General features: G+C 43.1%; 1 protein-coding gene across 1 annotated transcript in view; it reads right to left on the bottom strand.

The window, feature by feature from the left end:
* VAT1L (vesicle amine transport 1 like) overlaps positions 1 to 16,914 on the bottom strand; it is a 149,285-nt gene that overhangs the window by 63,932 nt on the left and 68,439 nt on the right. The window contains exons 5-7 of the mRNA XM_036440761.2: positions 9,188 to 9,291; positions 6,703 to 6,758; positions 2,687 to 2,881 (exon numbers count right to left, since the gene is read on the bottom strand). Coding sequence (XP_036296654.1) covers positions 2,687 to 2,881; positions 6,703 to 6,758; positions 9,188 to 9,291 — 355 coding nt within the window. The remainder of the gene's footprint in view (positions 1 to 2,686; positions 2,882 to 6,702; positions 6,759 to 9,187; positions 9,292 to 16,914) is intronic.

Below are 16,914 nucleotides of genomic sequence, written 5' to 3' on the forward strand. Positions count from 1 at the left end.
TGAAGCCAAGGTTATGAAATCCTGACTTAAGAAAATTTCTTAGTAAAATGCCTCTGGAAACCTAGGCCACATTTCTCCATTTTATCCTCACAGGTAACTGCTGTAACTGGCTCTCCAAATATCTCAAACTTTCCTTTTCCTGAAAGACCTTCTAGACCTTACCTCCTCCTAGCTCATTTCACCTGAACCCAAACAACCAGCCATACTCCAATATCTGTAAAGATAACGTTAGGGGTTCTTAATTTTTTCATGATCAAGGAATGGTTTTAAAATACTGGAGCTTTGGGTAGATCAATTAATGAAAACAGTCCAACAGTAGATCCAATAATTTAATCAATAATTGCAATGCCTTATTGTGACAGCTAACAACATCTCATAAGGGCCCCAAGCATCAGGCTTAGCACACAAATCATTTCAATTCTGAGCTGTGATCTTCTTGGTCTTTTATATACCCACAAGGTGAATATAAATGATGTTGCAACAAAATACATGCTCTCTTGTACATAAGATGAATCATATATATAAATTAAAATTTGGTGGCTTACCTGGAAAGGTTTATGGTACAAATAGTATGGTGAGGCAAGTGATTTAAGAACCACTAGGGGGAAGAGAGGACTGAAGATGGCAGTGTTGTAGGTGGATGTTACACTCAAATTACAACTAAAATTAACCACTAAAATATAGATAGAGCAAGCAACCTGAGTAAACAGCTGAAGACTAGCTGGAGAATAGTTTTAGCCACAATAAGATTAGTAGGAAGAGCAGAGACGCAAAAAGGGCTGGCCCCCACTCCTTCAGGCAGCAGCTACTAGTAAGATTCTGGACGGACATCTCAGCTGCAGGGGGTTCCCCCTAAGAAGTGTGAGGTCTAAACCCCAAGTGAGGCTTCCCAGACCAGAGAATCAGAACGAGGAAGAGATGCACACATAATATCTGGCTGTGAAAACCAGCAAGGGTCCTTAGCTGGTTTTGCTAAGTAGATAGGGTGTCAGCCTGTGACTGTAGGGTCCCGAGTTCGTTTCCGGTCAAGGGCACATGCCGGGTTGCAGACTCGATCCCTATGGGGGCATGCAGGAGGCTGCCAATCAATGATTCTCAACATTGATGTTTCTATCTTTCTCCCTCTCCCTTCCTCTCTGAAAGCAATAAAAGTATATAACAGTCTTAAAAAAAAAAAAAAAAAAAAAAAAAAAAGAAGAAGAAGAAGAGAAGAGAAAATCAAATCAAATCAGGGATTCTGTCCACCCAAGAGAGAGAGAGTCTACTATAGACACAGGTGCCCTTTTAAAGGGCCAGTGCACAAAAAAATTTCATTTGCAGCTACTCATCCTGGGCTCCAGTGGAGGGAGGGCAGAGCAGACTAGAGTAGTGTAAGAAGAGACTAGAGTTTGTGGCTCTGGGGAGAGAGCTGAAGGGACAGCCACCAAGATCCCTATGCTGAGACCCTCTTCCACACCACAGATGCCATCTTTTGGGGGAGGAGCACTACCCTCCTTAGGGCATCAGCTTGCAGAAAAGCAATTACCCCATCCTCTGGATTCCCTCTTGTCCCAGCCTCTGGAGCTTGTGCCCTGCTGAGGAGTCAGCTGCTTGGGCAGGGGTGTACAGGTGAGGGCACCCAGAAGGGTTGGTGATTGAGTTATGTGGCTTTGCGGTGGGGCCATCCCCACCACATTCCTGTGAACCTGACTGGCACCTCTCTCTCAGAGGAGATCCATTATCTCCACTCTCCAGACCTTGGCAGCCCCACCCTATCGAGTCCTGGTAGTTCTGGTCTGCTGAGATCTGGGCAGAAAAATGAAACTGCCTTATGACTCAGAGATTCCACTTCTGGGAATATTTCCAACTAAATCCGAAACACTAGTTCAAAAGAGTATATGACCCCTATGTTCACTGCAGTGTTATTTACAATAGGCAAAATTTAGAAGTCGTCCCAGGTTACAACTAATGGGCCCATTAGTTGATGAGTGGATAAAAAAGATGTGGTACATTTACACAATGGAATACTACTCAGCTGTAAAAAGGAAAACACTCTTACCTTTTGTGACAGCATGGATGGACCTGGAGAGTATTATGCTAAGTAAAATAAGCCAGGCATAGAAAGACAACTACCATATGATTTCACTTATGAAATCTAATGAACAAAATAAACTAGCAAACAAAATAGAAACAGACTCATAGATACAGAGAACAGATTGACAGCTGTCAGAGGGGGTTGAATTTGGAAGGCTGGGTGAAAAAGGTGAGGAGATTAAGCAAAAAGAAAAAACCTCATAGACACAAACAGTATGATGATTACCAGAGGGAAAGGTGGGGGGGAGTAGGAGAGCATAAAAAAGAGATAAATGGTAATGAAAGAAGACTTGAGTTGGAGTGGTGAAAATTCAACACAGAATGATATGTTATAGAATTGTACACATGAAACATGTATAATTTTTTAAACCAATGTCAACCTAATAAATACAATTAAAAAAAGAAAGAACCACTAGAGAATTTAAAATATATATCTCTATATATATTTTTATATTCAAAGCACCATACTGTGGGACAATGACTTTAGGACTATTATTTAAAACAAACAAACCTGGAGAAAAATTATTTAGTGAAAAAAAAAAAAAGTATTTGGTTGCCCAAACCTGCCTGGACTAAAAAGAGACTATTTGCTGAGGGAAAACACCATTCTTACCTCCTCCAGGGCCCACAGGGAGTCCACGGTGGGCTTGATCTTCTTCTGGGTGTAGAGCCCTAGGAGTTTGTCCACCACTCCTCGAATGAGGCCTGCGCGGCCCTGTTTGAAGAGCAGATTTAAAAGGGAAAACCCTGCGATGACTTTGTTCTCTTCATATAGCTTGATGGGGTTCACTTTCTCCACCTGCCACCACTGGAAAGAGAGAGGTGCCAGGTTACAAAGACTCATTCTCAGCAAAACGGGGCTGCAGTGGGTCCGGTTCTAGCTAAGAGGTAGATCTGGTTGGTGTGTGTGTTTTTTCTTTAATTTATCTTTATTGTTGAAAGTATTACAGATGTTCCCTTTTTTCCTCATTGACTCCCTTCCACACACACCCCACCCCAGGTCTTCACCACACTCTTGTCTGTGTTACTCTTGTCTGTGTCCATGGGTTATGCACATACGCATATAAGTTCTTTGGTTAATCTCTCACCACCCACCCGCAACTACCCCACCTTCTCCTTGAGATTCATCTGTCTGCTCAAGACTCCTATGTCTCTGGATCTATTTTGTTCATGAGATTATTTTGTTCATAAGATTCCACATGTGAGGTTGTTGGGTTTTTGTAGTTTTTTTTTAACATCTATCTGGTGAATGTGTGGAGAACTACAGACAGTGGTGCTTATGAGAAGAGCCCAGAATCAAGGTGGGAGAGAGCCCTTTGAAATCAGCCACTAGGCCATGTGCAGCTGGAATGTGAAGGAATATGGCCAGGATTACTAGCTCTGGAATTGAATCCTGGCTATGCAGCTTGCTCCCTGTTATTCTCCATGCTTCATTTTCCTCAGCTACATACAGTGGCAGGGTATTGCCTCTGATGTTCCCTGGGAGAATTCAGTGTAAAGCACTTGGCTTTGTGAATGGTGGTGGTGGTAAGGGGTTGTTGAAGGGCGGGGTTGATGAAGGGAGTGAGGAGGCATAAAGGTTTACAAAGTGTGCTGGGGGACAAAGTAGGAGTGATGACATTGACTGCAGATGCAGCTTTCCTGGGGGAGTAATGAGTAGGCTGGAGGGGTGATTGGAAATGCATCAGATAAGGAAGAGTAAGAAAGTGTCATACAGGAAGAAAGAACAGTGGACTGAGGGATAAAACATAGTGCTGAGACTAAGACAGTAGCCCTCAACTATGGGCAATTTTGCCCCTGAGGGGACACTGGTAATGTTTAGGGACATTTTTATTGTGATGACTGAATCTAACTGTCCTCCAGTGTATAGATGCCAGGGATGTTGCTAAACATCCTACATGCACAGGACAGCACCTTGCAACAAGGAATTGTTCACCCCAAAAATGTCAATAGCACTAAAGGTGAGAAACCCTGGCTTAAAGTCCTTTGTGGGAATACACATAACTGGCAAATACGGCTGCCTATCTCCCAATCAGACATGAAAATAAGCAAGCCACCCATTAAACTACAGGAATGGTTATCCAACTGCTTTGTTTTGATTTAATTGTGTTTCCTTTGGTGTCAGTTTAAATTTAGAAGTTCAACTTCCAGTTTCTGAGGATTCTGAGAAATGAGATGGTTACACTCAGTTTAATATGGAAGACAAAGAGGAATGTGGTGGGCACTTATGAGCATTTATAATATCTGTGTTATAGCTCTATTTATTTACATTCTGCCTCTTTCCAGGATTGAAGAGGCTCAAAAAAGTAAAAGGTCTGATTTTTTTAAGTGAAAAAATCATATTGTTAGGAAAATAAGTGTGAGAAAGACAAGCTTACATAAGGATAAGGTTCATGCATAAAATTCGTTACCAAAGTACATTCCCGGGGGCTTGAGGGCCAGCTCCAGGAGAGCCATTTATTTCCATGGGTTAATTATCAAGAAAAAGCAAAAGACATCATTTATTGTATGACTTGATTTTCACTACATCTGCAATGCCTCAATAAATATTTGTGAAATGAATCCTTGCTGATTCTACAATAGCTGTACAGTTATGGTTGAATGCTAGAGCCAAATGCCTGGTTTCAAATCCGGGTTCCTCTACCTATTAGTTGTGTAACCTTAAGCAAGTCACTTAACCTCTCTGTGAGTAGTTTCCTTGTGGTTCCTCATGGGATCATCTTGAGGAGTAAATGTGTTAATACATACAAAGTATTAGGTACTCCATAAATATGAACTAGCTTTATTATCACTGAATGTTGGAAGGAATGGATCTGATTGAGTGAACAGGAATTCTGAATTTGGAGTCAGACTGCTCTGTCAATGCTAAGTTCACCTATTATTAGCATCATCATTATGGTCTGAAAGCAAATGGCATGCTTGACAAAGAGTGTGCACAAGCTCTGTGTGAGTTCTAAGATAGAATGTAATTAAGATAGCTGATTGAAAAATTCTGGTGTGATTACAAACATGCTTTCATTTCCAAGCCTCTCCTGAATATATAGAACAAAAATCCTTTCTAGAATCTTCCAGAACAAAGGTTATCATTCCACTCCTTGGCATGCCCTATTTTCAGTTTGCTTCTAACTGACCAATTGACATTGTGCCAGGCCTCTGAAAGGAAAACCTTTATTCCTGACCTCCAGCTAGTAGTGTTCTGATAATTGCCTCCTTTGGTTTGGGCAGGAAAATGTCAACCTGCATCCTGGCTGTGTTTTTGTGTGCGCCTTCATCAAACCTGGGTACCCTGCAATTATTTCATTAAAATCGTGTGCTGTGATTGTGCATTTGGGAAGAAAGAGAAAACACTTATTACAATTGTATGTAATTTGGGACCGATTTGGTTACCCTCAGCAGGCTGTCAGCATCACGGTAATTACTGCCAAAGCAACAAAGCAGCTGTGAGTGACACAAAGCCTGTCTCCAGGGGACATGCTCCAGACACATCCTCCATTAGACTCTTCCTGCTCCCTGTTTATTCTGTAGCTGAAATTTAAAGTTCAAATGAAAACAGAGACCCTTTAATTCTCATTTCATGGGGCAGGAAGTAGTAACCATTCTAGAATCAGGGCATGTTGGGGATGAAACCTCTGGCAGCCAATGTTGCCACTTAAATGGCATATGAATACTCTGTAGCCCTACTTAGAATGAGTTTAAACCCTTTACCAAGCTTTGCCTGACCATCTATTCAAAATGTCTCTAGCTTGCCCTGTTGCTTTCTATTTCAGCACCTGCTTTTCATTTCTTCGGAGCTTTTATGACCATTTACAATCATGTTATTGGTATGTTTTACTTATTTCAGTTGTTTTTCTCATGAGAATCGCAAGGGCCTCAGATGCCCTTATCTCACTCGATGTTATACCCAGTGTCTGGCTCAGAACCAGAAATAGCAGGTGCTCAGAAGATGCTTGCAAAGTAAGGGAAACAAAATAAGGGAAATTCACAGGAACTGGGAGTAGAGAAGACAAAAGCAAGCTCTTTTGAGAAGCAGCAACCCCCTGTTGTCCGGGAAAGTCACCAAGTGTAGCTCTAGATGGGAATTGTAGGCCCAGTAGGAGCACAATGGGGTGAATGCCCAGGGATATGGCTTTTCCACTGCGGCAGAGTAACCACTGTATTCAGATCATGCTTATCTAAGTCAATGGCTAATAAACTAGCTCAAAAGGATCCCATTTGTATCTCCAACTTGTAAAATTAGGATTCAGAGACATCTCAAGTACCAACAGAAACCTGGTCAGAAAGTTCATTTGGTTTCCACGAAGCAAATAAAATGCACTACTAGTTTCTTTTCAGCCAATGATGTAAAATATTAACACATAAGCAATCTCTATAGAAATCAAAACAAAGCTTTTGAAGTTTCATACACATGCCCCACCCCCTCTGCTGACTTGTTTACACAAAAGCAGCCCAAGTCACAGTCCCGCCCACGTGTAGTGAGCAAGGTGGGAATTCAGGCTGCACTGAAGACGAACAATGTAGGTGAAGAGCAAAAAAGATTTAGGTTATGAGGTCAATGTCCTTAGATGTGAGAGCTCACAGCATGCAAACCACCACACCACTGTCGTACATTAGCGGTGCTTGGGTACTTACTGATTTTGCAAAGCTAAAGAAGCTCTTGGTCTCTCCAGTCACCATGTTGGATGAACCTGAAAATGGGAGATTCCCAAAATCACTGCTAATGAAAATCACCATCCCTTGTTATACATGAAAGAATGGCAGTTGTTCATCCCAGAACTGTCAGGAGCTTGAGTCCGCCTGGGGAAATGGGGTAATGGGAGGGGTGGGCGGTGACAAGGTGCCTTGATTTGAACCAAGTTACACTGGATCAAAGAGGAAGTAGCATCTCTCAAGGTGACCATGTCATTACTTTGGAAATTTGGGCATGTGCTTTCAGCTAACATTCTAACAAAACGATGAATTGCTGAAATGTCTGGTTGGTTTTCATTCTTTGAGACTGAGAAATGGACTCCTTTGTGGCTCGAAGTTGGCTCCTCAGCAAGTTAGGGGCTTGGGGCTTTACCTTGGGCGGGCACATAGGGGTAGGAAGAGACCGGCTGAGCTAGAATTTAGGTGGATGGAAAAACTGTCCCACAAAGGAGCAAGTTCAGAAGCCACGGAAATAGTGTGGCCAATGCCTTAGCTCCAGAGAGGTCTAGGCAAAAATGTAAAAAAACCACTTGAGTTACCGTATTTTTCAGACCATAAGACGCACTTTTTTCCCCCCAGAAGTGGGGGGAAAAAGTCCCTGCGTCTTATGGTCCAAATATAGCCTACACATATACTTTAAAAAAAAAGTTTTTTTACTTGCCCGGCTCTGTGTGGTCTGTGTGTGCTTGCCCGGCTCTAAAATGGTTCTAAATGCTGCTGTTTACTTTACAGGGTTGATTACATGTGTTTATGACTGTGATGTTGGGTTTTAATGCACATAAAATATTTTAGGACACTATTTGTTTCAGAATCTTTTTTTCTTCATTTCCCTTCTCTAAAAACTGGTGCGTCTTATGGTCCGGAGTGTCTTATGGTCCGAAAAATACGGTAATTGGTATGAGAAACTGAGCTTTGCAAATTGGAATTAGCACTTTTAGAGGGAAGACAAGAGGTGAAGTTGGGGAAGATTCCCTAGGATGCTCTTCCAGAGAAAAGACGGCTGTGAGTTCCCAGAAGGGGTAGATGAGAGAACTCGTACAAGTTCAGATATCATATTGGGGCCTTTTCAAGGAGTTTTCTCTCTTGTCCCCATAGAAATGAGAGTAAATTCTTCTCAGTGAACTGTTATTAATGAAAAAACAATATATGTTTTAAACTTAACTATTTGGCCTGATTAAACTGGTTGGCAGCTAGTTAATCACTGCTTCTAATTTTATGTGGTGACTACCACCAAGCATCATGGTACTAGGCTTCAACTACTTAGTAATCAAGTAGTCAATTTAATAAGTTAGACACTACAATACAATTCAGTTGTATTCCATGAAATTTATGAAACTGGGGCAAAAATAGAGTTGGTAAATAAGTAAAAGATGCAAAAACAGTCCATCTGCATTTGACTCACATTTTAGTCACACCATGTGAGTCATACCCATATCCCTACATTGTGCTTTGATTCTCAGTGCTTCTCTTATCAATAGTAATAATTTAAAAATTTCATGTCCACCTCCAAGAGCTTTTAAATATGTGGATACTATTGAAAATACCAAAATACACCAGCAATGGAAAACCTATTCCCTCTCTTACATAATGACTGCATGACAACAAAAAGATGCTTGCATATTTATACCTGTTGATTATCTCTTTTATAAGTGTCTCAGCTAATAGCAAGGAAACTGTATTTTTTCTAAGTTATACAGAACTAAGGCTCAATTTTCTGATGTACATAAAGGGCACAGAAGTACCAAAAATTTCAACTGTTGGTTAACCCAATATCATTTGTCTTTGGAACATAACAGCTGGATTCAGATATACTTTTCTGACTTTGTGGAGACTAATATTTAAATTGCTTTGAAAGAAGAGAAGAAGAGAGGAGGGGCTCTGGGGGTCTCACTCTTGCTAGAGAAAACCTGCTCCCTGTTGTCTTTCATAAATCCTCCCAAACACAAGATGCTGAAGCAGGTCTGTTCCCCATCTACCCAGGGCTTCTATCTTGATTGGGACATACAAAGGTAGTTTAGACAAAGGATAGTCTGTTGTTTGATTTCTTTTTGTAGCTTCATCTCTAATACTGAAGAACTGCCTTTAAAACCCCGATATAACAGCCACTCCTCCATCCTACTGTGGGTCCTTTCTTGGTTTCCCACCTGTGCCACTTTCTGTGAGTCAAGTCCCATTTCAGTGACTACATTGGTTTGGCTTGGCTTGATCTCTTTTGGAATAAGAAGTACTCCTGGGAGAAACAGGGCATATGTCACTTTTATCACTGAAAACAACTAATGCCAACAGCAATATTTTGGGACACATCAAAAAAGTAAACACCCCAACCGCATTGCCCTAACAGCAACACATTTCATTTTTTAGAGCCTTTGTCTGTAAGCACCTGAGCAGTGTTTGGCGAGCATGTCCCCCACTACTGTTCAGCACTCACCATATAAAATGTAGGTTCCCAAGGGTTTGAGAAGGCTGAGACCTTTTCCGGTGTTGTCCCCACAGAGGCAATCCAAAACAATGTCCACTCCTTCCGCAGAGATTCTGAATGGCGAGAACACAAAGGACAGTACCGTAACCAGTCAGGGACCAAACTGTCAATCCCTTTCCCTTCCTGTGTCATACGGATTACTCCCAGAATCAGGAAGATTAAGAGCTCTTGGGAATAGCAGTAAATAAGGCAGAAACCCCAGAGATGCATTTATCCTCCTAAGTCCAGCTATGCAATTTCGTAAAACTGGAGAGAGCCTAGAATCTGGCTGGTGGCTGATACAGAAAACCAACCTGGGCTAGAGAACGAGCATGAACATCACAGTCAGACAGTCTACATTGTATCGAGCTGCCTCCCTCAGCTTTTCTGGGCCTTAGCTTTCTCCTTTGTAAAGTGGAGCTGGCATGTGGTAAAAATAAAATGAGGTGACCAATGAAATGTTCGGTCCATTGCCAGCCACATAACGATCACCCCATAAATCAGTCAGTCAACAATTCATATTTGTGGACCTTAAGTTATGTGCCATGCTCTGTCCAAGGTGCTGGAGATAGAGTGGTGAACAAAACCATGTTCTCTGTCTTCCTGGGGCTTCTGGTCTCAGGGGAATTGGCTTTCTTCCCTCTCCCCCTCTCTCTTCAGTGAAATTATAAAAATCAGGTTAATTTAATTTGCAAATTTCCATTTGTCCAATCCCCAGGTTCAATCAAAAATATAGTCTTAGAGGAAGAGAATTAAAAGGAGAGGATCTTCCTATAGCGGTAGGGAGAATCCACCATTTGTACTCTGTTAGGCAGTACTCTATTACCCTGTTTCCCCGAAAATAAGACAGTGCCTTATATTAATTTTTTTCTCCCAAAGTTGCGCTAGGTCTTATTTTCAGGGGATGTCTTATCTTTCTATGCGCTAGGTCTTATTTTCGAAGGATGTCTTATTTTCAGGGAAACACGGTAGGAAGAAGATCCCTTCTTCCATTCATTTATTTATACCTTCACAGATTCACTCACTCACACATGCATTTAACAAACATCTACTGGGCTTCCACCAATATAAGATATTATGCAGGAGGGAACTCTGAAGATGGTAGGAAAAATACTTATGCTCACAAAGCGTCCAATTGTGGCTGGGCCCTGCTCTGCTCAGAAAATAGTGTTCCCTCAGATGTGTGAGTTTTGCATGATTGCCTTGTTTTCACACACGGTTAAGTTTTTCAGTCACCACCCTCACCCCCAGCAAAATTTAGGCACTGCAGGACATGTCAACAGCTGTGTCCATAATGTCACTAACTAGGAAATTTCATGGGCATCGCTTGAGTTCAGACATTATGGACAGCCAAGCCTTAATGTGCAAATGCCATTCAAAACCCTCAGCCTAAAAATCCATCCCATGACAAAGGCTTATCCAAAATTATCAGTTTTGCTTCAGCCTAATATAGCTTTTATCTACCCAGATGTGTTCTTTTAAGTCCCATCCCTAAGTTCAGATCGAGGGCATTAGGCCAGTGGATCAAAAACGAAAGTGTGCATGGCAATCTCCCAGAGGGCTCATTAAAGCACAAATTGTAACGTGTCATAAGGTGTCCACCCCTTTTCCTTCTAGCTCCAGTTGCTCTGGGGTGGGGCCCAAGGATTTGCATTTCTAAAAGTTCCAAGGAGATGCTGATGGTGCTGATTCTACCACTACCCTTTGAGGACTTGTGGTCTAAGCTACCTGGGTTTCCCCGAAAATAAGACCTAGCGCATGGAAAGATAAGATATCCCCTGAAAATAAGACCTAGTGCAACTTTGGGAGAAAAAAAGTTAATATAAGACACTGTCTTATTTTCGGGGAAACAGGGTAGTTACTCAAGAACCACGCCAGCAATTGGTAAATTAGTAATTAATTTGCTCATTAATTACTGTATTAATTATTAGCACTGGCACTGCACTAGGCACTGGGGGATATACAGGTGAGCACAAACAGATTTGATTTCTCCCCTTTTGGAGCTTACACTGGGCAGACAGTAACCAATAATTACACAAATAAAATTAAATGGAAACAGAATGGGCCTAGTGTCATAAAGGCATTATGAGACCATTTAAATTGTGAGTTTGCTCAATCAGGGCTGCCAGAAAAGAGGTCACTTGGGAAGTGATGAGTGGAGGGTGAAGGAGTTAGCTGAGTAAACAATGCTGGAAATAGTGTTCCAGGCCAAGGGAACAATATGTGCAAATGCCCCGTGATAGAGGAGCCTGATGAGCAGAAAGTCAGAGAAGCATCGAGAGTGAGGGCGAGTAGAGACAATGAGAGGGAGCTTGCTGTAATGTGAGGCTGGAGGGACAGGAAGGAGGTGAAGCACACAGATTGTTGGTGAGCTCTGAGCTGGTGCCTCACACCTGGTGATCAGGTCTCCACCTTACATCCTGGGATGAGTAACTATGCTTCTATCTTCCTCAACCCCACCAGGCCCATTTCCTGCCAAGTTTGCTTGTTCCCCTGGCAGTAAGATCCTGCTCTGCTTCTAGCCAGCCCTCCTGGGCCATCAGATCCTCCCTGCGAACTCAATTTTCCCAAGACCGCTCTCTTTGCCTGCAGAATGGCTGTGCTCAGGAGCAGCATCCCAAATGCCCCTGATGGACCTGCCCAGCCCTGAGTCCTCACTTCCTGGGTGATGCTTCTCACATCTATATTTTACTCGCAGATCCACTTTTCCTCCCACATCCTGCCAATCAATCTTCCTGTATTAGCTGCCCCACAGAGGCCTATTGCTCTATCCCCTGGACTCTGGTAAGGGGTGACCTATGAACTCCTGCCCACTTTCCCAACCTTACATGACACTAATTTTTCAAGGCCTCCTAACCTTCTGGCTATCCCTAAAATCCCTACCTCGAGGCCTCTGCATGTGCTGTAATCTCTACCTGAACACCTTCTCCCCAGCTCTCCTTAGAAGTGGCCCCTTCCTTCTTATCCTTTAGGCCTTACTCACATGTGGCTCACCGGAGAAGCTGTAACTAATCACCCCACTCCACCCCCAAATTATCTCTACTTTAGCTCCCTTTATGCTTTAGTGTCCACAAGGGATACTTCTTAGTATCTACTGTGGGCTGTAATTATTTTATTTGTTTACTTATTCACTGACTGCCTCTTCCACCAAAACATACCGTATTTTCCGGCGTATAAGACGACCCCCTAATTTTACAGTTAAAACATAGGTTTGGGCCTATATTCGCTGTATAAGATTACCCCCCACTTCCGAGGCAACACCAGTTCTTTTTTTTAATAGACCGCCTCTCTGACTCTGGCCAATCTGAGCAGGCTTTTTACTAGAACACAGTGTAGCTTCGGGTACAGAGCATGTACACTGTGTTCTAGTAAAAAGCCTGCTCAGATTGGCCAGAGTCAGAGAGGCGGTCTATTAAAAAAAGAACTGGTGTTGCCTCGGAAGTGGGGGGTAGTCTTATACAGCGAATATAGGCCCAAACCTATGTTTTAACTGTAAAATTAGGGGGTCGTCTTATACGCTGGAAAATACGGTAAGCCCCATGACACACAAACATAAGACCATGTTTGTGCTGCTAATCCTCAGCCTTTTTCAACCTGCTGAATGAAGCACTGGTTCTCAAGAAATATTGATAGATTGTATGAATTAATGATTAAATGGATAAGTCAATGAATAAATAAAAGAAATGAAGAAAACTTTTTAGATTGATATTCCACATCTCTCTTACATTTTCTGAGTTCCCTACACCCCAGGCATTTCATAATTAATCTTCATGACCCATCTGTGAGGCAGCCATTTTACTCCCCTGCTGTGATGAAGAAATGAAGGCTCACAGCTGCAGCACCTTGCCCAAGCAGATCTAACCAGCACAGCTGGAATTCAAATGTCAGTCTAGTTTAAGTGCAATGCTGATGGCCTTTCCATCACTCTGAATTTAAGACTTAATAAATGCTCAAACCAGTATAATTATGAAAAGACAGTTTTTAGCAAGTAGCTCTGGAAAAGTGGTCAATTTAGTCTTCAAAGAATTCAGGCTTAAAATTGGTCATTTAAAATAAGTGTACATATATCTAGAGGTAGGCCATGTTTTTCTATACAGGAAGGTCAAGAGATTTCTATTTTCAAGCTGCTTTTTTTCATCCTAGATTACAGGAAACACCGACATGGTCAGGGTCCTACACATTTGCCCTCAATTTTCAGCCACTGGACAATGATTCACCAAGTGCTGACTACATGCTAGGCTCTGTGCGTGCTAATCTGGGAATACACAGATGAAGGCTTGACTTTATCCTTGCTACCCAGAAGTTACAATAGATTATGAATGGACGACCCACACATGTAATGATCCCAGCTCCAACAGACTGACCCAGGGGGCTGTGGTAGATAATCCTCTGCTGAAAACTGATAGATGAGCAGGAATTGGTCAGGGGATGAGAGGAAGGCATTCACAGAGAACAGTGCAACACCCTGACTTAGGGCAATTAGCACAGAGTAGTCCCAAGGCAGGCTGTGGGAGCCCAAACATGGTAACGAGAGGCCCTGCCACTATCTCCTTCCAGAAGGACTCAAGACTGGCAGCCGCAACCGTGAGGGCAGTGGCAGCTGTGCGGGTGGGGTAATAGCAGCATAGCACTGGACTTAGGAACGTGAATTTCATCTCAGTGTGAAACGTTTGGTTCTGCCCCTTGTTGCTGTGTGACCTCAGTTGAGTTACTTAGTGTCTCTGTGCCTAACTGTGGAAGGAGATCATGGTGATAACACCTGTCCCTGGCTTCTCTGTGAAGCTTGAATGAATTGATGCATATGGAGCACCAGGCCCCACTCATGGTAGCTCTGGGTCTATGGTAGCTTTTATTCCCATTTTTCAGAATGGTCTAACTTAAAGAGAGTTCTGATTTGGCCAAAGAGCATGAAAGATTGTGCAAAACCTCAACAATTCAACCATCTACCCAAGTATCCGAAAACCCAGAAACCATTAAAATAGAGCACAAGTGTCAAACACAAGGCCCGCGGGCCAAATCCGTCCCGCCAGGCCTTGCAATGTGGCCCGCACCGCGCTGTCATCACTGCACTCCGCTGCATTTCCATCACAATGACAGTTTATGACTGTTCAGTAAACCATTCGGCTTGCGATTTAGGCTGGATTTTAGATTTTGGCCCCTTCTCTGATTGAGTTCGACACCCCTAAAATAGAGGCTCAATGACCTTGGCCCTCTTAGCAGAGGATGTCCCATATTCAAGAGCACCTGTTATGTGCCAGGCACAGCACTGAGCACTTCCTATGTCTCATCTCATCGACACATTTTGCCAGCCCTGTGACTTGGGGACCATAACCCCTATTTGATAGATGAGGAAATGGAGACTGAATGGGTTCAGGTGACTAACCCAAGGCCCACTGCAGGCAATGGAAGGACACCGGATTGAGCCTTTGCATCTACATACCAGGTGAAAGCCCCAGAGGTGGAGTAGGGTTTTACAGTATAAGCTGGGGCCAGCCCCAGGGTGACCACCACTGGCCACACAGTCTCCAGCAGGGGTGGAGCAAAGCAGAGGCTATTCTCTGGCTTCACATGGGTCTCCTGTGTATTCAGGCCACCTGCTCCTCCCCATACCTCTCTCGACATTTCTATAGTCGAATCAGCTAAATCAGGGTTTACACATGCCAAATATGCCACAAATTCATTAGTCCCTGCTGCCACTGCATCCTTTTGAAGGCCATGGTATGGTGGGGTGAGGTGAATTCTGAGGAAGAGAAGCAGGTAGAGACAGATGTCATTCCTGGGCCCCAAGGGAAAGATACTTTGGCCATTTCGGTCAAACTTCTAAGAAGACATGGCTGCTTTTGAGGTTAGCAAAGCTCCTTCATTGAAAACAAAGCAATCCCTCATTCAATCATTATCAGCCCAATCCATCAACCGAGCTGGACCCAGTTGGGTCTATTTGAAATGCTGCTGGCCCCTCCCTCATTATACCCACATCAAAAAACACCCTACTAGCTCCTCTTTAAAAAAGTATTTTTATTGATTTCAGGGAGGAAGGGAGAGGGAAAGAGAGATACAAATATCAGTGATGAGAGAGAATCATTGATCAGCTGCCTCCTGCACCAGGGAATGAGCCCGTAACCTGGGCATGTGCCCTAATGGGGAATTGGACCATGACCTCTTGGTTCATAGGTCAGTGCTCAACCACTGAGCCATGCCCTACCAGGCACCAAGCAGTTCCTTTTCATGGAAGAAGCATAAGAAGCATAAGCAGAGTGAGGTTGCTTCCCAGAGGCACAGGCCAGCATTAGACCTCAAATCTTGGGGGTGCTCCATTGTGTACATACGTAATCATGATGACATAAACATGGAAAGGGTGAGGGCAGAAAGCCAGGTACCACATTTGCTATGTCTGCTTTCTCCTGCTGTCATAAATCTCTCCAGATCCAAACACAAATAGCCCCAGCTCAGGATTCTCCAGGCCAGAGTCAGCACAAGATATTTTGGAATTGCTGATCCAAGACTTTTGTGTCTTTCCTTCCTTGGTCCTCAACTCCTCACACCTTTATTGGGAATGCTTCACACTCACATGGATCAGTGAAGAATTTCTCTTGAGTGGTAGCAGGTCCCATAGAGTCATTACTGGGACAGAAACCTTTCTACTTGGCCAAGAAATTAATTCCACCTTATTGTAACTTTCATGTCCAGTTGGACCCGTGACACTTCACTCAGTTCTTTTTCTGAATTCCTTTCCTCTGAGAACTCATCTGTGCCATAGCTTTAATTGTCACTTCCAAGTTCATGACGGAGAGATGAGGCTATTGCAGAGTGCCCAGCACAGTGCCTGGCACACAGTAGGCCACTCATAGAGGACTGAAAACTGTGGGCTAAGCTAGCACTCAGTACACAATAGACTCTTTACAGGGTGCTGAGCACAGATTGTGCTTCTTAGTAAGTGTTTACTACTAATGGCTCCCACATGGACTTAGCAATACCACATCCAGGAATCCTTTCTGGATCACTTTCTGTCCTATCCAGGTGATTAGACTCTCATTAATTTCTACTAAGTCTCAGTTTCTTTATCTGTAAGTGAGGAATTGTCCTTGCAGGTCTGTCTAAGGTACACATACAATAGTCTAACTGCAATGCTCAGCAGAGCACAAGGAGACCAACAAAATCTGGGGCTATTTATTGTCCACCTGGCCTGGGCTCACTCGCCTTGCCTGGGACTGGCTCTCCTCCTCCCTCTACCTTCTGAAATCCCTCCCATCCTTCAGACAGCCGCTTTGGGGCTGTCCACCTTGGTGCTCTCTCTAGTTTTTCTCTCCTTTTTACTTTTATGCCCCTACAGTCAGATGGACATGATTCAAGGCATCTTCTTCTTACACTTGGTTTCAAGCATAGTCATTTCTCTCCTCCCAAGCAGAGAAGGAGAAAGTGATGTGCAGGTTAGGTCTATATTATAAATGACTCCCCCCTATTTCCTTCACAATGCCTGGCTCACAGCTGAGAATGTGTTCCAGAGAACCTTACCAATGAGCTGGTGTACAAGAGAGTTCTCATCTCACAGAATTTATGTTACTATTTTTTTTTCTAGTTTATCACATACATAATAGTGCAATAAACAATATCCGTGATCAAAAAAAGAAATACTCTGCATCCACCTCCTATTGCATGCTAGCAGTTGGATCCCTCCTTTCCTTTCATTTTATGTCCTT

The sequence above is a fragment of the Pipistrellus kuhlii genome, unplaced genomic scaffold (genome assembly GCF_014108245.1).
Source record: "Pipistrellus kuhlii isolate mPipKuh1 unplaced genomic scaffold, mPipKuh1.p scaffold_m20_p_17, whole genome shotgun sequence".
NCBI lineage: Eukaryota > Metazoa > Chordata > Mammalia > Chiroptera > Vespertilionidae > Pipistrellus > Pipistrellus kuhlii.